The sequence below is a fragment of the Podarcis muralis genome, chromosome 13 (assembly GCF_964188315.1).
Source record: "Podarcis muralis chromosome 13, rPodMur119.hap1.1, whole genome shotgun sequence".
NCBI classification, from domain to species: domain Eukaryota; kingdom Metazoa; phylum Chordata; class Lepidosauria; order Squamata; family Lacertidae; genus Podarcis; species Podarcis muralis.
The window spans coordinates 32,241,147-32,263,393 of NC_135667.1; the positions used below are offsets into that span (position 1 = coordinate 32,241,147).

At 46.5% G+C, this 22,247-nt stretch overlaps 1 protein-coding gene across 3 annotated transcripts in view; it reads right to left on the bottom strand.

Annotated features, from left to right (window-relative positions):
* Positions 1-22,247, bottom strand: part of ARHGAP23 (Rho GTPase activating protein 23) — a 173,237-nt gene that overhangs the window by 13,058 nt on the left and 137,932 nt on the right. For all 3 annotated transcript variants that reach the window (XM_028703672.2, XM_028703670.2, XM_028703671.2), the window contains exons 9-22: positions 21,926-22,037; positions 20,830-20,887; positions 19,575-19,712; positions 16,909-17,211; positions 15,736-15,797; positions 13,963-14,090; positions 12,416-12,534; positions 10,310-10,465; positions 9,608-9,686; positions 8,108-8,181; positions 5,791-5,880; positions 4,900-5,025; positions 2,658-2,699; positions 1,236-1,329 (exon numbers count right to left, since the gene is read on the bottom strand). In XM_028703672.2, the coding sequence (XP_028559505.2) occupies positions 1,236-1,329; positions 2,658-2,699; positions 4,900-5,025; positions 5,791-5,880; positions 8,108-8,181; positions 9,608-9,686; positions 10,310-10,465; positions 12,416-12,534; positions 13,963-14,090; positions 15,736-15,797; positions 16,909-17,211; positions 19,575-19,712; positions 20,830-20,887; positions 21,926-22,037 (1,581 nt within the window). The remainder of the gene's footprint in view (positions 1-1,235; positions 1,330-2,657; positions 2,700-4,899; positions 5,026-5,790; positions 5,881-8,107; positions 8,182-9,607; positions 9,687-10,309; positions 10,466-12,415; positions 12,535-13,962; positions 14,091-15,735; positions 15,798-16,908; positions 17,212-19,574; positions 19,713-20,829; positions 20,888-21,925; positions 22,038-22,247) is intronic.

The following is a 22,247-nucleotide window of genomic DNA, read 5'->3' on the forward strand; positions in this document are numbered from 1 at the left end:
AAGATCACCTTACCCAACACGTGCCCACTCGACTGCTTTGATCGGTGGAATTGGCACCAACTACTGCAGGTGCCAATTAATATCTGTTCCACATTTGTAAGAATGTGATCAATTAGTGTGGCAGCACCTGCACTTTGAGACTCCCTGCCTACTGAGATCAACCAAGCACCTGTCATTGTACTCTTTTAGGTGTCTGCTAAAAACATTCTTGGGACGTGGGTGGCGCTGTGGGTTAAACCACAGAGCCTAGGGCTTGCCGATCAGAAGGTTGGCGGTTTGAATCCCCGTGACGGGGTGAGCTTGGTCCCTGCTCCTGCCAACCTAGCAGTTTGAAAGCACATCAAAGTGCAAGTAGATAAATAGGTACCACTCCGGCAGGAAGGTAAACGGCGTTTCCATGCACTGCTCTGGTTCGCCAGAAGCGGCTTAGTCATGCTGGCCACATGACCCGGAAGCTGTATGCCGGCTCCCTCAGCCAATAAAGCCAGATGAGCACTGCAACCCCAGAGTCGTCCGCGACTGGACCTAATGGTCAGGGGTCCCTTCACCTTTACTTTTTTAAAAACATTTTTGTTTAGACAAGCCTACCCTGATGCTTAGAAAGTTGAGGCAATTTTAATCTGCTTTGTCATTTTAACTTTGGTATGTTTTAAAATAGGGTTGTAGATTTTTCTCAGTTTTATTGTTTCATCTCTTTTTAAACTGTTTGGAAGCTGCTTCCAATCAAGCGATGCATTATATTTTATGAAATTGCAAGAAAGCGGGGCAGGGAGAAAGAGATGCACATTGTTGCTAACAGTGCAGCCTCAAAGGGAAGGAGCTAATCCCAGTGGCTTTTCCCCAAACACAGACTTCTCTGCTATCAGAGAATTGCCCAAACGCAAATGTTTTTCAGAAGCAGGCAGGCGGCTTTGGCAAGGGATGTTGAGCATCGTGCACTCGAGGGATGGGGTTAGATGGACAGGTCAACAACAAGGAGCTAAAGACAATTTACTGGCCTATGGGAAAGCTAAGAGAAATGAGATCTGGGCGTATGTATGAAATGTGTAGTGTGAAAGGGAAGTTAGTGTGAAAGGGAAGTGGACTGACTTTTCTTTTTCTTTTTTTGCTTGTTGCGCTTAAATACTGGAACTAACGGGAATAACTTTTACAGAGAGGCAACACTGCAAAACACCAGTCAGAACTTTGCACTCTGGGAATTCCACAGCCATTGGGATGAAGCAATGTCCACTCACCTGAAGCGTCCCCCGGTGCTGCTGTCCTCCCAATGTTGGGCAGAAGGTACTCAATATTCGGCACTGATTGGGCCTCCTGCTCATCTACAGGGGTCTGCAAAATGGATGCATTTATGGTTAGGAGGGAAAGATTCAAGCCATCTGCTAGATGTACAGTGTTCTATGGATTTCTCTTTCTCCTCGATCAACTCTCTTATTGGTGTGTTTGGCTGCACTGTGAAGGTCTCAGTATTTCAGTATAGGAAAACTGGGAGTTCTCCAGTCATCTATCTTCCTTCCGTCCTATACCTGGGGGGGAAATGGGGAGAAGGGAAGGGAAGAACCACTCCTCCCATCTCATAATGTTCCACAGAAGAGTAAAGCTGAAAAGAACTAAAAGATTATCTCATTTGACCTTGGGCCAAACAGGGAAGACCAGCCACTCAACAGTACACCACAGTTCAAGCCTACGAAACCTAAACCACAGTTTTAAAATAGTTGCCTTGGTTGCCAGTTGGTTAATGGACACAATTCAAAGTACTCACATTCATGATTACAGCTTTAAAGGACTTAGGCCCTAAATATCTGAAAGTGTACTTCCTTTCCTACAGACTCCCTCCGGTGCTAAGAGTGGCAGAGAGGCCCCTCCTATACGTCCACCATCCTCATACATTTGGGGCCGGGGGAGGTGGCCTGGGAGAGAGCAGTTAGTATCTATATGCTCATCACCTCTAGAAATCAAGATGTACACGCACACATGCATATAAACATATAATTCTAAAAGCCAGCAACGCCTGTCTGGCAGAAGCAACAGGGGGCCTAAAGAAGTGCCATGTGTACACCTTGGTAAGCAAAACCTCTTTCGTACGTTCTTTCAGCGTTCTTAAAAAGACTGCCTGCCTCCTGTCTTTCCTGCATAAACAGATCTGTGACCAGCATGAATCCTGAGTTCATCCAATGAAAGAAAATGGTGGGGAGATTCCAGACAGACAAAAAGAAGTATTTTTTCCCACCCAGCTCATTATTAGAACTCTCAAATTCATGGGCAAAAGATGCAGGGACGACCAGCAGCTTGGACAGCTCTGAAGGGGAGGGGACAACTTTGAGGAGGGCAAGGCTATCAACAGCTACCAGTCACTATGGTTCCTCACTATGTCCAATATCACAGGCGTTGTGTCTCTGAGGACCAGTTTGTTGGGAAAGGGCTACTGCCTTCCTGTCCTGCTAGTGGGGTTCCTCACAGGCATCTGGTTTGCCCCTAATTAAACCTTCGGCTCTTTTACCGCAACAACACCCTAGCTGCAGGGCTGTCCTTTCTGACCAACCGACAGGAATCAGCAGAAAGACTGTCTACAGAGCATGGCTGGGAAAGGGCTGTGCTGACACCCTGCATTCCCCTGCAGTCTCAGGTACCGGCATCCTCCTCCTTTCCAAGTGACTCACCTTCTCACCTTTATCCTCCTTGTCGCTGAAAAACCAGTCTGACTGTGGAAGGGAAAAGGTAGAGGAGAGGAATCAAAGCAGAGTCGAGTTGCTAATATTAACTCCCCCCATCAGTCAAAGCCAACATCATATTAAGACTCGCAGGTTTAAAGGTGGGCTGGGGGAACTTGTTGCTCTTCAGGTGTTAAGGGACTACACCTGTCCCATCTCTCCTGACCATTGGGCCATGCTGGTTTGGGAAGATGAAGGCTGGAATCCAAGAGGCTGCCTGCCCTGGATTTAAAGGGGTGTCGTGGCAGGTTCTTCACCCATGAAATGTGAACACTGACTCTTCCTGGCTTTTTTCTTCGCAAGACAAGACATACGTTCTGCAAAGCTGGGCACTGGGTTAGCTAGTCATCAGAATTCCTTCCTTCCTCACTATGCTTTTGGAGGGCTTCCCACCTACTGCAAATAATAATTTCTAACTGTTGTATGTATATTTATTGTATGTTCCTTTGCCCTCTCTGTTGCTATTATTATTTTAAAAAATCACAACACAGGAACATTTCTGTGTATTGGCTTTCCACTGGCTTCGAGGAACCAGGAAGGGATATATTTGAATTTTTAATTTGATTTCCCCCAAAATACAGGTTATTTTTCCAGATATACACCATAGCATGCAACAGTGCATGCCTGTAAAAGACATTATGATTAAGTGATCCACAAGTTAGCATAAACCTTTGGAATTGGTATTTGGTTTTCTGGAGAATTTCTGAATGAAATAAAGCTCCACCATTCTCCCACAACGGTTTCTTTATGCTTTGTGCCAGTCTTAATGTGTAATTTTCCCCCATGAGGGCAATACACCATGCTTTCTTGTACCAAGCATTTGAGTTTGCACCTTTTCAGTCCTTCCAGAATGTGGCTTCAAGAAAGGGATTTATTTGTGACAGCCTAACCATTAGCCCACTGGCTATTGTTTTCCCTCAACCCAGCTCATGCTTCAAACTTGCAGAACCATTCTCCTCTCCCTTACCAGCCCCCTATCCCTGTAGAACAGGAAAAGACACATCTGGTTTGAACTCAGTGAGGGTGCTTCTGAAGCAACCCCAATGCTTTACAAATGCTGCAGTGACCTATGGCAGGGAAAAGGAGCCCTCCGGATGGGACTACAACTCCCATCAGCCCTATGCCTGCTGAGCAGCAGGTAGCAAGAACAGTGAAAGTACTTCTTGCCACGGGATCCCATTCACCCAGTGCTATATCAGCTGCACTGGCTCCCGGTGGAGTACAGGTTCAGGGTCAAGGTGCTGGTTTTAACCTTTAAAGCCCTATATGGCCTAGGACCCTCATACCTACGTGACTGCCTCTCCTGGTATGTCCCACGGAGGACCTTATGGTCTTCAAATAAAAACATCTTGGAGATCCCGGGCCACAGGGAGGTTAGGCTGGCCTCGACCAGAGCCAGGGCTTTTTCGGCCGTGGCCCTGATCTGGTGGAACGCTCTGTCACAAGATACTAGGGCCCTGTGGGACTTGACATCTTTCCGCAGGGCCTGCAAGATGGAGCTGTTCCACCAGGCCTTCGGCCAAGGCACAGTCTGACGCCCTCCTTTGGTAATCCTCACAGAACTCTAGCCCAATGGTTGCCATTCATTTGATTTTGAATTGATTTTAGAATGAATTGATTTTAGAATGCATTTCAATTAATTGATTGTGATTTTATGTAAACTGTGTTACTTTTATTGTTGTTAGCCGCTCTGAGCCTGGCTTCGGCTGGGGAGGGCGGGATATAAATAAATTATTATTATTATTATTATTATTATTATTATTATTATTATTCACAACTGATTCACTGGTCAAGAGCCAGTTCAGAGTAATGGCCAATAGACTTAGCTGCGATTATAGAAAATACTGGAACAAGAAGAGACCAGTAGTGTCTACTGCTGATTTAACGTATGAGATGTTCCTTATATCTCGTAAAAGTTATTCTTATATGGTTAAGCTAACGTACCTCAATAAATTGAGAAATGCTCCCATATATCTACAGTGACGGGAGCAAATGCAAAACACAGAAACCACCTCGGAAACTTATAATGGATTTTTTAAAAATTGCATGCATTTCTTTGCAGAAGATATCCCGATGACTTTAAAAAAGCAATTAAGTGGTGGTCATCCCACATCCAGGAGGCAGGGCCAGTCTTCTGCTGGCTGCCCTCCAGCCCCTGCCATGCCCTTGCAGGCACCTCCATGCCCCTTACGTGCTGTATGAGGGTCTCCACGATTTTGTAGCGGTCAGGCATGTGTGTCACCATGTCGGTCATGTTGTCCTCCGACGTTCTAACAAGGGTGGGACCAAACACCAGAGCAAGATTCCGGGGCTCCATCTGCAATGCAAGCCATTGTTGTTTTTAGGCTTAAAAAAGAGAGAGAAAAGACTATTCTGGCATTTGACTGCAAGGCGGCAAAGGAAGCTACAACACATGTTTCCCGCAAACATCTCAGCTTTCAGTCTGCATTAGTTGTTATAGTTATACAACACCTGCACTGTACACAAGACACTTTGCTGTTGCTTGTGAAATTCTGTAAACAGGTCTTTGGCCCCAAGGAGCTTGCAATCCGAGAATTGTCTTTTGGGAAGTTTGGGGCTTACTTCTAAGTAAGTGACTAGGATTGTGGTGGAAGTTATCAAGATGGTAGAGATGGACGCTTAATTTAGATGGCTTTAAAAGGCCCATTTCCAACAAAGGAGGAATGGCAGATGAAGTTGATGGAGTATGCAGAAATGGCGAGTTTAACTAGCAGAATAAGAGACCAGGAAGAAAGAGTCTTTAAGGAAGACTAGAAATGGTTTGTAGGATATTTGGGGGGGGGGGGGGATCATTGTAAACAAATCAAACCGTTAGCAGGATTATACTAAATTCGGCCGTATAAAATAAACTGAGATAAAAGAAAAAGACAGAATATGGAATACTTAGAATATGCAGCCGCAAAGGAAAGGGGGGAAGGGAAGTCATCTGGAAGCAGGGTTGTTGTGGAAGAGTGTTGCTTACCCATGGCTTGTGCTATTCGTTGCACCTACCTGGATCTTCTTCCACATAAAGAAGCTACCATATCATACTGCGTATTTCTTTCGGTTCGGCAAACATTACCTTGTTCTTCTCGGAATGATCAGCAATTGTCTTCAGGTGTCCCACCAGAAACTTCAGGGTCTCATAATAATGGCCTGGCAAGTCCCGGATCTGAGGAACAGATGGAAGAAAAACAGCAACCACCAATTAGAGCTTGGGTCATCCGTGAAAGATGGAAAATTCCTCCAATTCCTCTCTTCTTCCAGATTTCTCCAAAAATTTTGGAGCTTCTGAATTTAGGAAGACACAGAAACCTGTGAAACTCAAAAGCTTACCATCACCTACATCAACTAAAGCTGGATCCTGAAAGATATAGCTGTACCTGCCCTATAAGGCATGCTCAGAAATTCACCTATGTGGAGGCTTAAAGTGTGTGTGTGGACAGGTAATCCTTGCCCAAGACCTTCCAGTTAACTATAACTGCACAATCTGAATTTGCCAGCATGTGATTGAATTGCCCTTGAAATCAGCAACTGCTTGGCTGTGGTGTTGTAGTACTCACGACCGCAAAAGAACCCAGATTTAGGGAATGGAGATAACTCAGCATGAGACACTTAATCTCAAGGTCATAAGTTTGAGCCCCATGTTGGGCGAAAGATTCCTGCACCGCAGGGGGATGGACTAGATTGACCCTTGTGGTCCCTTCCAACTCTACAGTTCTCTGATTCTATGTGCAGCAAAAGAGTAAGTTACAAGCATGAGCGGGGCTGGTTACAGGATTTGTCAATATGGAGTTAATTACATCTTACACTTTCCCTATGTACTTATTTCCTACATGTTTTTCCCTCTTCACCGGGTTCAAGGTTAATTATTTTACATAGTCAGCATGCAAATATAAGGCTCATTCAGCCAGTCCTCCCCCCCCCTTTTTTTTTTTTAGTCCTCCGTAATTGGCATTAAGAGGCTTTTGGTTTTTACTCAGGACTATATAAGCTGCCTGTGGCCTTTGTTTTAGAGGTTACTTTAGCAGACATCATGAAGAATTGCCTTTAGGGTTAAGAAAGTATTTTTTAAAAAAAAAACAAACCCTTAAGAGCAACTCTGTTGGTTTGTTTTACGAAATGTAAAATGGGGCAAGAGAACACTTAAGATTATAAAGGGAGGATTTTTCAAATTGTTTAAACAATTTTTTTAATTGTTTAAAACTATGTTTAAATAATGAACTTCCTATGCCAAGGGATGAAGTGTGTTTGGAGAGGAGTGCTACGTAATTTGCTCTGCTTTGTGTAATAAAATCGGTGTTCTTAAAGAGAGAAATCATTTCTGCATACTGGTTTTTCCAGGATTAAGAATAATTTCGTGCTTCACTGTTGACTTGGATGCCATTCAATGTGTTAAAGACATAAGTGTTTTTATAACTGGCTTGGCAGTTAAGTAAATTGTCTGTTTTATAGATGCTCTTGGAGTATCCTCTGACTTGAAATTTGCTGGGTGTTAACATGTTACATTTAAGGCTTCCTCGTCTCTCCATTCCCATGCTGACAATTTCTCTCTCTCCCTGCTGCATCCAGCTTTTTATCTAGAGACCCAACACATAACTGCTGTAGAGAACATGCTTTAACCCGTCTGTTATCCACACCAATATTAAGTTTTTAATTTCAGCTGAAGACTGACTCATGCCGTCACCGCTTTAGCATAACTGGAACACAGGAAGTGGTTTCATATTAGTCAGACCACTGAGCTGCCTGGCTCAGTAAAGTCTACATTAGGGTTGGTGAACCCAGAGTGGCAAGTCTCCTCCTGCCCCCCCAGCACTGCAGTGGGTGTGAAAACGCCTGCCTCTTGAACTTCAGGTATCATTCCTTGAAGACCACGAGGCGGCATGAAATCTCCTGCCATCCCCCATCACAAAGTGATAGAGGCTTGTGTATGAGAGAGAAAGAAGACCTATGTATGGCTGAATAACTGTATAGCAGGGGGTGGGCAGTGCCACGTGTCTATATATATGTGGTTAGTTTGCTGTATGTGTTGTAAGTGTACATGTGCTCTATGTGTGATAAGTGTGTGTGTGTATGCGTAAGTGTGCATTGGTCACCTCTGCCACTGGCAACCAGGTCTTAGAGGTCTGACCAACTTTCCATGAAGCCCTTGAGCCACCCCAGATCTACATCAACTGGCCAGTGCTCTCCAAGGACTCAGTTAGAGGTCCTTCCCAAGGTCTACCTGGAGAAGCCAGGAACCTGTGGCATGGATGCTCTACCACTGAGCTACAACCTGCCCTTTCAAAAGCTTTGTTACAACAAGGCAGAGAGGAAATGTGTTTGAGTTTCCCCCACTGCATTGCAAAGAAAAAAGCATCCACTCACAGAGGACAACTTCCCCTCCCCAAATTGCGTACCAGTTTGCGCAAGGTCTTCATCCTTTCGCTGGCATCTTCAATCCGGTTGGCTTCGATAAAGTCATTGTACTTATCTTGTAAGAAAGAAGAAATTCATCTGTGATTGTTAGGCACTGTCTGGTCAGAGGAAACAGGAGTCCCGCGCAAGGTGATAAGGTGACAGTTTACCTGGGCAGACCAATGGCACTGAGTGCAAGACCTCTGACCCTGATTTCAATTCCCAGCTAGGCCTCTATGGGAGCAAGCACTCCTTAAAGTAACCTGCTCCAAAGCTGCTTAGGGTTTTAAAGCATTTTGAATTGAAAGCAAACAGGAAGCCCAAAGGAGTCTCAAGGCTCCCAAAGGAGATCAAAGCCTGGAGTTATATGCTCTGATCTGCGAATGCCTGACAAAAGTCTGGCCGCTACAGTGCTGAACAACTGAAACTTCTGGACAGTCTTCAAAAGCAACCCCACATATAGTGCATTACAATAATCTAGTCTGGCTGGAAGGGAAAACAAAGAACACACAGCTGCCCCTTTGCTTAGAGGAAAAATTAATTTAGAGGCTTGCAATGGGTTGATCTGAGCAAGTGGACTACAACTCCCATAATCCCTAGCTAGCAGGAACTGGCCAGGCATGATGGGAAACAGCTGAAGACCCAAGTTTGGGAAACCCTGTTCTACAGCAACCGGTCCATCTGGCTCAGCATCATCTACAGTGACCGGCAGCAGCTCTCCCTGACTTTGCACAGGAGCCTCTCCCAGCCCTACCTGGAGATGCTGAGGATTGAGCCTGGGGCCTTCTGCACACAAGGTAGGTGTCCTGCCACTGAACTGGCAGTGGGAAGATGGAGAGCTCCATCCCTCCTCCAACAGCTTTCTGCCTCATCTCTTCCTCTGATGGCTCCTGCTCACTCGGCCTGCCTGGAAACCCGTCACCTAAACCTACCAGGTGAGCACTCAAATGCGCTCCTGCTCCTGCATGATAGGGGTTTTGCGGGACGGCTGACTTGATGGCTTTTTCCTTCCACTGTTAGGGACAACCCGGCTCATTTAAAGGCAAGCATTTTGCTCATGATGGAAAAGAAATAGTGGCAAGCTTAAGGCACTGAAGACAAGAAAGAGCACTGTTGGGAAAATACCTCCCTTCCAAAAACCTGAAATTAATTCAAACGGCCTTCCTGGGAGCTTTGCTATTATATAGTCACTTGCCCAGCCAGAGGCCCCAGTCCTTTCTCTGGGCACTTAAACTCCTCTTTCCTCTCTTGCAATCCATGTCTGCCCCTGCACTGCCAAAACCAATTTCATTTGCTGAAAGAGGGGAGCGCCTAGGTTTAGACCCAGAAGGCAGACACATAGTCAGACCTTCCCACCCGCATTCAATGCACCAAAAACGTGGCCCACCCCACAATCCCAACCATCCAAGCATTTTGCCTTTCCACTTGCCCATCCGTTCGAGAGAGAAAATGTAGACTTACGCTATCTTAAATGCTAAGGGTGTCAAGCCAGAGTCACTCACCATCTGTAAACAGTGGTTCCGGGAGTTTCCGGAAGAACGACTTCAAGAGACTGCTGATGACGTTCAAGTCTTGCCACCTCTGGCCAAACAGGGAGAGAGAAAGAAGTAATTTTAAAGTTTGGGATGTTTCAAAACCACACTTCTAATCTCACCAAGATTTTTATTCTAGACAAGAGACCAGATCCCAGAAGAACAGGAGAAACAGCATCACTAAATCGTGTAGCCATGCTGGCAAGAAATGGCCAAGGGACCACCTTAGATTTCCATCAGTGATTTATTGTCTCCAGAAAACAGGTGATTTAGCAGAAAAAGGAGGCTGTAATAATTACATTACAACACTAGATTGCAGGAGGGGGGAGGCAAGCTCGCCAAAGTACAGCTAGTGGTTTCATGGCTGAGGCATGATTTGACTCGGAGAGTTCCTGATTTTTTAGCTTAGTTTCTTTGCTGCCACTTTTTTGCTTCTACGAGTCAGAAGCCCAAACAAGGCTTGTGAACTGGCCCAGCGTTCGGTGTGCAACAGGTACAGCCTTCTGCAAATATGCATGGGCGCTGCCTATAGTACAGCTAAGTGGCAGCTAGGTGGCAGCAGTATACTATACACTGAGTTTTCAACAGTAGCAAAGGTGGGAAACAGAGAGACTGACAGGAGGCAGAGAGACTGGCAGGAGCCAGGGAGGGGCAGAGTGGTCCTGCTCTCACCTCTTCCTGCAGATTGATTTCTGCAGACCCTTTGTTGAGCTGCTCCTGGAGGCTGGAGACCACAGCGTTGTTCCCAGGGACCCGGTAGATGCCCATGTATTCCAAGCCTTTGTCTTCCACCACCTTGCAGCAGGCTTCCACAATCAGGGGGACTTTCTGCAGAAAGTGAAGTGCGGAGGTGAGGCTGGCGGCAGTCTCAGAAACCTTCACAAGTCAAAGGCATGAGTGCAGTGTGGCGGCGGCAATTAAAAGCTGCAGCAAATGGGCTGGTGCTAGACAAGGTGCCACACCCGGTCTAAAGGGCCTTAAGCCTTAAATAGCTGGCCAGTCCCAAAACATGCACGTGACCAATACATATCCCCTGCAAGGATGTCATATAAATTTCTGGAACGTCAAATTTTGCCTGCAGCCAAATCCATATAGTCTGAACTTCAATTTATTTCTGGCGACTGTCGGAATATGGACATCAACAACTTGGGCACTGCGTTTTAACTGGGCATGAAATGCGAGAGTAAGTCCCTACACTTCCGAAAACACAGGATCGCCATGTATCACAATTAAGCCGAGATGCTCCTCTAAGCAGCATGTTGCACGTTCCGTTCCCTGAACAGGAATGTGTTGTATGGCTTTACTTATTTAGTACATTTATATCCCACCTTTAGGGGCAGGTGAAGCTCATCAACCTGGGAAGGTAGCTCATCTAGGAGAAGGAAAACCTCTGCTGCCTTGTGAGATATCTTCGGGAGAAGAAAAGGCTAAGAAGTAAGCCCTACACCAGCTTTTCTCAACCTGTGGGTCCCCAGATGTTGTTGAACTACAACTCCCATCACCCCTAGCTAGTAAGGCCAGAGCTCAGGAATGATGGGAATTGTAGTCCAACAACATCTGGGGACCCACAGGTTGAGAACCACTGCCCTACACAAATCTGGAGCGGAGTCCCTAAGGTGCTTGGGTGGTGCCTTGTAGGCCTCCTTCCAGCAACTCCTGCAGCTAAGCAGGTGCCAAATGTATTGCTGCGCTTTCCTTTGGAGGAGAACTGTGAGGCTGAGAGGGGAGTCTTATTGTCTGGGCAGCCCAGGACCTCCATACACATTGCCCAGGCTTGCACCCCAGGGAGGTCACTTCGGTGCTAACGCAGAGGTTTGACTTCACCCCCAGAGGTGCACTCCATTGTCTTTCAAGACAGATGCCAACAACATATCTCATCTCTTCTCAAGGTTACATTCAGAACAACCTGCGAGGTAGGTTATACCGGGAGACAGTAACTGGCCCAAGGTCACCCAGTGAGCCTCATGGCTGAGTGGGGAACAGCACCCCAGTCTTCCAGGCTTTAGTCTGACACTCTACCAACTGCACCGCACTGGCATTTAGCATCCAGCCCCCTCAACTGGAACTCTGTAGATCAAAGATTGTCAACCTGGTCCCTACCACCCACTAGTGGGTGTTTCAGGATTCTAGGTGGGCGGTAGGGTGTTCTACGGCACAAGCTGAATCCTCCTTCCACTGAGCACTGGTGGGCAGTAAGGAAATTTTACCATCAAGAAAAATGCATCAGTGGGCGATAGGTATAAAAAGGTTGACTAGCCCTGCTGTAGACCATGTCTGGGAAATCATTCTCTTTCCACCAGGCTAATAGGTCTCAACTTCCTCCTCACTTTCAACTCCGCACAACACACCTTTTTCCGTTGCATGTGGTGACTCCACTTGCATGTACTCGCTATCTAAAGCAAACACACAGTTGTCTGTGACTAGGTTGCAAGCAGGAAGAGCACAAAGGCAGGTGACAGTCCTTGGAATGATAGGTTGGGGAAGGTAGTCTACCAGAGATTTTAACTGGGTTTTGGCCCTTAGGAAAGTTCAAAGTGCTTCCTCTCTAATATTTACTTAGTTAACAAATGAATATTCCGCTTGATTGTAGCAGCACATCTTTGTGTCTGGACAGGCTTTCCTAGACAAAAATGTTTTAAGGGTGCAGCGACAAGTCCAGCGCCTGCCTGCCTTCAACCGGCAGGGAGTTCCAAAGTGTAGGTGCTGCAGCATGAAAAGATGGGTTTCTTACAATTTAATGCACTAGGTTTGCACATGCAGGGAAATTTAAGGGTCTACCTTGTTGTCAGGGGCAGGTTGGCAGTCTTCTAGTCTCACGCCAAAGGCCCTTGGAGCAGGCTTCTTGTTTTTCTTCATTATGTTGATACCCCAAGGAGCTTTCTGGTGGGCACTGTCATCTGAGCAGGGGGAAAGAAGAACAAAAGCAAGTTCACTGGCTGAGAAAAATAACAGGCCAAAATCAGACGAAAAATTATCACCCAGTGGCCTGCCTAAAGCAGTGATGGGGGTACCACAGGTCTGCAGGCATAATCAGGCCCATCAGTCCTCCTCCTCATTTGGCCCAACAGACCATTTTATCCACCTGCCATACACCTGAGCATCAGGTGTGCTGCAGGTAAAGATGACAAAGTGACAAAAGTGGGGGTTTGCAAGCACCACTGATCAGCTGGTAACTGGTGCCAGCAAAGCCGCACCTTTGTCAGCATGGTTTGATTTCAAATAACGCCAGCATATGAAAATGGGTGGTTGTGATGTCATTGTCAGGTGGGTGACCCTTCCTTCCTTCCTTCTCTCTCACATGAAAAAATTATAATTGTGCACGTGAAAAGCTAGCCTGACAGTGACAAGCCTGGCTAATAGAGACACACACAAATAACATCCAGGTAGGGAACTGAGGCAGAAGAAAACTAGAAAATATAAATAATTTTGTACAGAGCCATTTACAGTCGTATCTCGGAAGTCAAATGGAATCCGTTCCGGAAGTCCATTTGACTTCCAAAACATTCAGAAACCAAAGCGTGGCTTCCAATTGGCTGCAGGAAGCTCCAAAGAACATTTGCAAACCTGAATACTCACTTCCAGGTTTGTGGCATTCGGGGGCCAAAACATTCGACTCACAAGGCATTTGACTTCTGAGGTATGACTGTATATTGATGGCACTTAAATACAGTGGTACCTTGGTTTACAACCATAATCCGTTCTGGAGATCCGTTTGTAAACCAAAACAGGTTGTAACCCAAGGCGCGCTTTCGCCAATGGGGCCTCTAAAATTTTTTTGTTAATAATACAAAAAAATGGGTTGCAATCCAAAAAAAGTTTGCAAACCGGGACACACACTTCCGGGTTTGACATGTTTGTAACCCAAAACATATGCAAACCAGACTGTTTGTAAACCAAGGTACCACTGTGCATACATACATAACCCAACTCTGCCAGCAAGTCATTGGCTGAGATATGATTTGAACCCAAGCCTCCCAGAGATCCTATATTATATCCAATAAGTCACTCTGGCTTCTGACCAGCAACCCCGGCCATCCTATACTGTTCCATAAAAACAAATATAAGCAGCTTTGAGGACATGTTAATGTAGAATGATAGAGGGATAAATTAAACAGTTGCTGCTGCAGCTGGAATGAGGCAGCAAGACCTCAGAGAGCAGAACATCTAGGAAAATCTGAGCCCCAGAAGCTGTTGATTAAAAAAATTAGTTAGGCACTATTCACAGATTTGTGTGCTCCCTCTGGATATTAAGGTGCAAAGTACACCGAGTGTCTTCTCGCTCTGTTGCTCACAAAGACTCAGAGATGCGCTCAAGGCTCTCATACCTCTTAGCGTGATGGTATCCTGCCGTGGGGAACGGGGTGGCCCTGCTCCTAGTTGCTTCTGCAATTCTGACTTCACCCCCGGCACACGAGGACCTTTTGGGGAGGAGTCTGGTTTGGTCCCAGAGGAGCTGTAAGGGAAAAGGAACATGCAATGTACCAACTCAAGGCCTCAACTTCACACATACAAAACACGGGTCTTTGCCATCAACTGAACCAGAGAGGATTTTCAAAACTTTCTTTATGATGGCAAACCTATACAGTGGTACCTTGGTTGTCAAACGGCTTGGCTCCCAAACAAATCAGCTCCTGAACACTGCAAACCCGGAAGTGTTCTGCTTTGCGAATGTTGTTTGGAAGCCGAACATCCAACACGGCTTCTGCGGCTTCCAATTGAGTGCAGGAAGCTCCTGCAGCCAATCGGAAGCCACGCCTTGGTTTTTTATCGGTTCCGGGAGTCGAACGGACTCTCCGAACGGATTAAGTTTGACAACCAAGGTACTACTGTACACATAATTCACCTTTCATATTGTATCTCACCCTAATGCTAGACTACTCTACTATCACTCTGCATGGAGCTGCCCTAATTAACAGACTGGAAGCTGTAGCTGTACTATAATTTTATGGAAGCAAATATTAACAGCTGCAGGAATGATTCATGATGCTGGTTTTTATCTTGTCTACGGACATCCATTTCTGGGAAGAATAAGGCACTAAACTGCAGGGGTGACTAAAGAGACTGATCCAAGTCAATTAGAGAGACAAAAGGCTACTGATGAGAGGCGCCATTATTGAATCAGCAGGGTGTGGAAGTTGTAAATGCAAGCTAAGATTGTGACACACTTGCCATCCACACTGGACTCCAATGTCCACAGCTAGGCGGCCAGGTTTGAAGGAGTGGAGCAGGCATGGGCATAGCGGGATTTATGTTGGGGGCAGGCTTTATGTTAGGGGGGGCAGAACCTCAGTTACTTCAGTATTTGTATTGATTGTTATTTATTTAGGGGGGCAGCTGCCCCCTGCCCCTCCCCGGATATGCCCATGAAAGAAGTGCAACAGTAGGGATCATTCAGTTTGCAGCTTAAGGGTTAACTCTGTTATCAGCAAGTCAACTAACCAAGAGGAGAGGAGGGGAGGTATTGCACACCAACCAGTGAAAGTGGCACCATCTTGAGTGAGGTAACACGTGCTTCAATTAGCTATATAATTGTGAGAGAGTTTTCTGGGAAATGTTAAGTTTAACCTAACCCTGCACTTAACAAGGAACAACGGAGGAAATAGGATGCGTGAACCAGCAGGCTGGGATACCTGCCCCAAAAGTACTATCAGAGGCAGGAATGGCCAAACTTGTCCCTCCAGCTGTTTTGGGACTACAATTCCCATCATCCCTGACTACTGGTCCTGTTATCTAGGGATGATGGGAGTTGTAGTCCCAAAACAGCTGGAGGGCCAGGTTTAGCCATGCCTGGCTGAGGTAACCTGTGTCTGATTGCAGATTGGGTCTAATCTAATAGGATGTTCCTCTGTGTACCCCTGCCCCACAAAACCCACAACCCCTCCACCTAGAAAACTAGTATCTCTTAAGCCCAGCTTCTCGTTCACAAGCTTGCTTTCTATGTGTGTGGGGGCGGGGAAGATGTTGTATAGAGACTTGATCACATGAGTCCCCAACAGCAATCTAAAGTGGTGCAGCCCAGATAGTTTAGAAAGAACTAGACGTAGACTGACAAAACGGGGTGGGGAGAAGCAAAGAAGAAAGAATGGTAAGAAATTTACCTCACTTTTCTGTAATCATTTAGCTTCTTATTGATCAGTGCTTGGCTTGCAAACCCAGGGTCCTGGAGATTATTGAGAGAGAAAAGATATAGAAAGAAGGTTAACTGTCAGCTCAAAGCCACACAGGTTTCAACAGTATCTCGTTACTCTGCTGGATAAAGTTCCCCCTTTCAGTTCCATCAAAATTCTGGGACAGGCTAAAAAGTGGTCAGATCAGAGTTTGAACCAATTAATTGCCTGCACAGCTCATACATTCAAACAGGAAACAAGGGGTGAAGGGATGTTCACTATATATAATAATTAGGGCAGAACTCCCCCCCCCCTTACATATATGGATAGTTTATCCTTCCTATCACCTCCAGCCAAAGGGGGCAGAAGACAGCCAGGCCCAATTTTTGGACAAAGTAACTTCTGTGCCTCCCAAAGTCAAGAAGCCCAAGTATGGAGATGAACAATTGCATGGTCATAAAATTGAGAGCACACTCTGCCTCCTAAATTCAGAATTATGCACAGGCCAAGATCCAAGCGTGGGCTGAGGCTTTTCGGCTTCCAGCAGCTCTTGTGGCTGAACCACCAAACTGACTTTTCAGCTCTCCCAAGCCTTAAGCTTTTACTAGCATGGAATTCTCTGGGACTGCTGAAACTTTCAGGAGGGGAACGGGGAGAAACCTTGCTGCGTATACATGCTCACACTTGTGCATGTTCATGCTGTGGGATTGCTATACAAAGAAACTTCATGTAGAATAACTGCATGCACAGGCAGAGGCCTCTCTTCAGTGCACTTCTGATTTACAAAGAGGCAAGCTGCTTTTTAAATAGAATGGTGGCTTGCCTCTTCAGCAGTAGAAGCTGCTGAGACAGCAGCATTCTCAAAGAAATCTCTGGTAATGGACACAGATCTCCCCCTTTCTATGTGTATATTGCTTCTCTGGAAGACAGCCTATATCCAACTGGATGGAAGCCACAAAATGTGTGCAGATCCTAACATGCCATGGGAGATCCATGGATGCTCACAGCAATGTGTGTGCTAAGACCAGGCACGCTTGAGAATTTGCAGGTGGCCTCTTCCTTGGGGAAAAGGGCAAACACCTGAGAGAAAGCAAAGAGGAGACTGCCGACAGAGGTGTTTTGGAAAGGCCAATGGCCCAGGAGCCAGCCAAGGGCAGTTCTCACCTCGCCCTCGGCTTTGCTACTCTCCCTGATGACTTTAATCCAGGCCAGCATGTCATCCCGATCCTCGGCCTGAAAGAGACATTCACAGAAGTCAGCGGTCGTCAGCCGGAAGACGTGCTTCCTCTTGGTGTCACTGTAGGAGATGTCTACCAGGCACGCTCGGACGCTGATTGGCGGCTGCTCCTCCTCACCTGGGGGCGGGGCAATGGCCACAGCCTCCCGCCGGTCCTTGCATAAGTAGAGCGAGTGTGCACGTAGGACAGCGAAGACCCGCTTCCACTGCCGAATGCCTCCGCCAACTTTCTGTGGAGGGAGAAAGAGCGAGAGTAGGAATTGGATGTGTGTTGAGGGAGGAGGAAGACAGAGGGGAGGTGAAGGAGAGAGAGAGAGAGAGAGAGAGAGAGAGAGAGAGAGAGAGAGAGAGAGAGATTTCCTGCAAAGATGTATTGGGGCACCAAATTCTGATAGGCAACACTTCAGCTTTAGTAGTGCCTGGGATCAAGCCCTTTTGCTGTCTCATGCTTAATATGGGCATGTTCACATTACTGCTTGCTCTGCATCCAGCGTACTTCTACTGCTAGTTTTCAATTTCATATTCACACAATGTCAGCCACAGTCCATATCAATCCTGTAGTTTCTTGGCAAACACTGCTATTTGGTGCATTATTTTTTTTTGCTCAAACCAGTTTCAAACAGACTAGAAAACCGGAAAATGTGAACGTATCCTAGCAGCCGTCACACATGCACAGATGAGCGTGCATGCACACATGAAGCTTAATGGGCAAGAGTTTGTAGGAAGTGGGGGTGGGGGGAGCAACCCAAATGGTCTTGTGTGTCTGGTGAAGATATTTCCCCTCCCCACTTTTCTGATGTGAACCCCACTGTGCAAACACAACTTGAAATGCAGTGGGGGTGAGGATGATCTGGCTGTGTTTTAAGGCGCTCACGTGAACATACCCTACATCATCTTGGGCAGGACCCGGTCTCTTGCCCTAAGTTACCTATTTGCTAAATATAGGAAAGTTCCTTATACCAAGTCAGGCCATTGGTATACGCAGTGCAGTGCTGCCTACACCAGCCTTCCCCAACCTGGTGTTCTTCATATGATGTTGGACTACAACTCCCATCAAGTCCATCCAGAATGGCCAATCATCAGGGATAATGGGAGTTGAATTCTAAATTATCTGCAGGGCACTAGCAGTGGCTTTCTAATACATCAGGCAGGTGTCTTTTCCCTGCCCTGCCTGGAGATGACAGAGATTGAACCTTGGTGCTCTCACATTTAACACATGAGCTCTAGCACTGCGTTTTTGGTTTTTTTTAATGGCAACAAGGTTTCCTCCAGCTACAGTACTAGAAAACATTGAGTGAAATCGCACCTTCACCCACCTCCCCCCCAAAAAGAAGAGCATTCAAGAACTCAAGAACATGTTGCAATACTTAAAAGATTTATATTTGCACCTTCATTGGAAATTACTTACAAGAAGAAATACCAAACTTTCAAACTGGGGGACGGGGTCCAAACTTAGTACACGTGTGCAGTTTTGCTTATTTATCTCATTGTCCAACAATTATGGATTTCTTATCGGTCACCTGGCTTCCACAGCTAAGTAAAATAGTACAGAAATCTCAACGTAGCTCCCTTTCTGAGCGTTACAAAGGATGGGACAGCACCACTTGTTATTAGCAGAGAAAGCTGTTTTTAAATTTTCCTTTTCATCTGTTTGGGAATAGGAATCTAGAAACATTGAGCATTCCACACACTACAGTATTGCACGGGAACCAAAGTGCTGGGTTGTTTCTGTATTATTATTTTTAAAGTTCAACTCCTATCAGATTCATTATTTTAAAACTGGGGTGGAGGTTATGCTCAGGGGGCTCATATACAAAGGCAATGTCATGCGAAGTCAGGAAGACTGCAGGAACTGCCCCTGGGAACATTGCACAAGGCCTCTGGAAGGCTGTGGGAGGTTCTCAAGAGATCTTGTGGGGCCACCCGAAATAGTAGTAGTAATAGTAATGCCCCGCCCATCCTACTGGGTTGCCCCTATAGAAACAGAGGCCTTGTGTGACCTGCCCAGAGCCCAACAAGCAAGGTAGAGGGCTTCAAATCTTTCTGTGTCAGGAAAACCTGGTGCAGAAAGAGCTTTTCAAGCCCTCCACCCTGCTTGTCGTGCTATGGGAAGGTTACACAATAAATACGATGGCCCCTTTCGACTGTTCCCCCCTCCCCTCTCCATTTATTTTTATTTTCCTGCCACCTGCACAAAGCTGCAATTGCATAAGTAAATCGTGCGTAAGCCGTGGGTCTGCTGTAGTGCTTAACTATGTTTTTTCTTCAAGGGTAGGGAATCTGTGGCCCCTCCAGATGTTGTTGCTGAACTACAACTCCCAGCATCCCTGACCACTGGTCATGCTGGCTGGGACTAAAGAGTTGGGAGTCCCAGCTACTAGAGGGCCATACATTCCCAACTGCCCCCCCCTTAATACTACACACACAGCAGACAATTCAATTTACTATCATCCCCCCCCCCCCAAAAAAAACATTCCTGACTGGTCATGGCCAGTGCTTACCAGTGTATATATCAGAATTATTTCCTACCACCCCACCCCAACCAAAGACGTACACCCACACTACTCCATCCTTGCCAGAAGGTACAACATACCTTGCCTTTCTTTGTGAGGATTTGTTTGTAATGGAGCCAGCCCTCTTTCCTCACGTCACTGAAAGTGACATCCAACAAGTCCGAGGTCGAATGCCGCTTCGATCGGGTGTCTTCGGAGGTACCCAGGCTATCCAAAGACTGCAAGGGGACGGGAAACAAAAGAGAGGTTGGTGGGCACCCATGGGTGGGAAGGCGACCGCTACTCAACCACTTGGGAAGGAGAGAGACTCCTCCAGACACGCTTTCCATTGTGCATGCACAAGGATTTGTGCTCATGGTGGTATTGGGATGGTGATACGTGATCTTGCTTTCAATATTGTTTTGCCCCTGGGGCTGACAGACTACTTAGTTTCCTAATCAGTGGGCATCTTCCTGCAACTTCCTGCTGAAATCCTATAACTTTCCATACCACAAATGTTCCAGGTTGTTTTTCTTTGTTTGTTCTGCTTTTGTTGCACTATATAACATTGTGGAAGCATCACAAAACTACTAATAAAGAAGAATGGTGTGTGGACGGTCCAGGAGAAATCCACCACTAATGGCACATTGCAGAATACACCCACAAACAAACAAAAACCCTGGTCTTAGAGGAGGCCAGAATGCTGCTTGAATACAGTCATACCTCATGTTGCATTCTGCTCTTGTTACGGACTTTCAGCTTATGAATGCGGCAAACCTGGAAGTGTTTACTTCCGGGTTCGCTGCCCATGCATGCGCAGAAGTGATCTGCGCACTTCGCACATGCGCAGAGCAATCTGCACCGCACACATGCGCAGAAGAGGCACTCTAGTTGCGGACTTTTCAGGTGCGAACGGCACCCCAAAACAGATTAAGTCCGCAACTAGAGGTACCATTGTATAGGTAAATAGTTGCTCAAATTAGGCCAAGGAACAGATGGCATGCTTACATACAGGCAAAACGCCGTTTGAGCAGACAAAAATGAGCAAGTACTGCTCAGGCAGAGGTTCAGAATATTTTTCTGGAGAACCAGGGGAGGAGAGCACATTGCTTAAGCATGGGGAGGGAAGGATAAGTGAACCTGTTCTAGCTACAAATGTAGAAAATGTTACTTCTTTTAAAAGAAAACAGATAAGGAAACTAGAAAGGAATAGTCGGTGGGTGTGCTTTAAAGTTTTATTTTCTGTTTAATTAGAGTCACAATATACAAGTGTGATGAGGGACTGAGACAGGCCGAATCTACTGATCCCCCTCCCCACTTTTAAGAAGAGGAGGATCACAGAGCCACAACACTCACCCCATCAGTGAAGAAGCTTCTTAGCATGCGGAGGCTTGGCACCCGGCTCGGCAGCCTCCTAAGGAGAAACCATCAATACGGTTGACATGAGCTACGCAAATTAAAAAGGGAACGAGGCCTGCTTACACTCAGGCACGTCGCTGCACATAACACACACACCAAGCTCCAGAGTGCAACTAACTCTTATCCATCTCCTGCGTTTCAGAACAAAAGAGGAAGAAACCATACTCCATGCTGCATCAGTTGCACACATCATGCCACCGGGGCAGGCAGCAGCAGGGTGGGGGGACTAAAGAAGAATTCTATGGTACAAAGCTTAACATATTTTGAAGATTAAGGCTCAGCAACACATTTTATCAAATGCATCTAATGGGTTCTGGTGTACAGAAGCTTACACCACAACACAATTGTGGCCAACACTATCACCCAGAGGTTGGGAGCCCTGCATACAGAACCAGTAAGTCATAGATAACAACTCCCGGGAGCAGGGTTCCAATACCAGTGATTCCACATAGACAAGAGGCACATAACTGCGCAAAATACAAACACATGGGGAGAGAGGCTAAGGCTCAGTGGCAGAGCACACGCTTGGCATCCAGAATGTCTCAGGGTCAATCCCTGGCATCTCCAGCTGAAGGATCTCATGCTGCAGAGCTGGAAACTCTTGGAAGAACTGTTGCCCCTTTGGAGCAGAATGGGGGTAAGCCAAGGTGGCTTCCTGCAGATGCTGTCGGACTCTGACTCCCACCATCCCTGACCACTGGGCCAACCACAGTGGCTGATGCTGGTGGCAGCTGAAGCCCAACAACATCTGGAGGGCACCAGATTGGCTAACTGTGGAGTAGACAAGACTGAGCTGGTTGGACCAAGATTGGTGGTCTCTAGATTGGTTTTGCTGCCAAAACCTTTGAAAGGCTGAAGGCATTGCCTGGCTCCACCCACATAATGCAGCTGCTCCTCTGGAATGTGTTGCCAATACCAAACAAATCAAAACAGTTCAGAGAGAATGCATAATAGTCACCAACCCCCCCCTCCCAAAATCAGCTAATTACAAGGAACTGGGGGAAGGCGGGAAGGGGCAAAGAACCAAACCCACCTCAGAAGCTTCCCCTCATCCCGAAATGTGTTCAGACCATCATCACATGACTTGGAGCGTTCTGTGGTTATGGCTAAGAGGTAGGAAGACCGGCGACTGGCTTTGATGTTGCCTGTGACAAAGCGGGGAGGGGGGAGGAAGGTAAGCAAAGTTCAGCAAAAGTAAACGGCGGAGATCGAAGGGGCTGGAAAAGGGCCATTTAGCCCAACCACCTGCCCCCACAGGGACCACTGCAATTGACAACCTGTTGTATCACCATCCTGTTCATTCTTTTATTGTTACCCACAGCCTGCAGAGAGAGGACCAGGGTGTGGAACCTGCA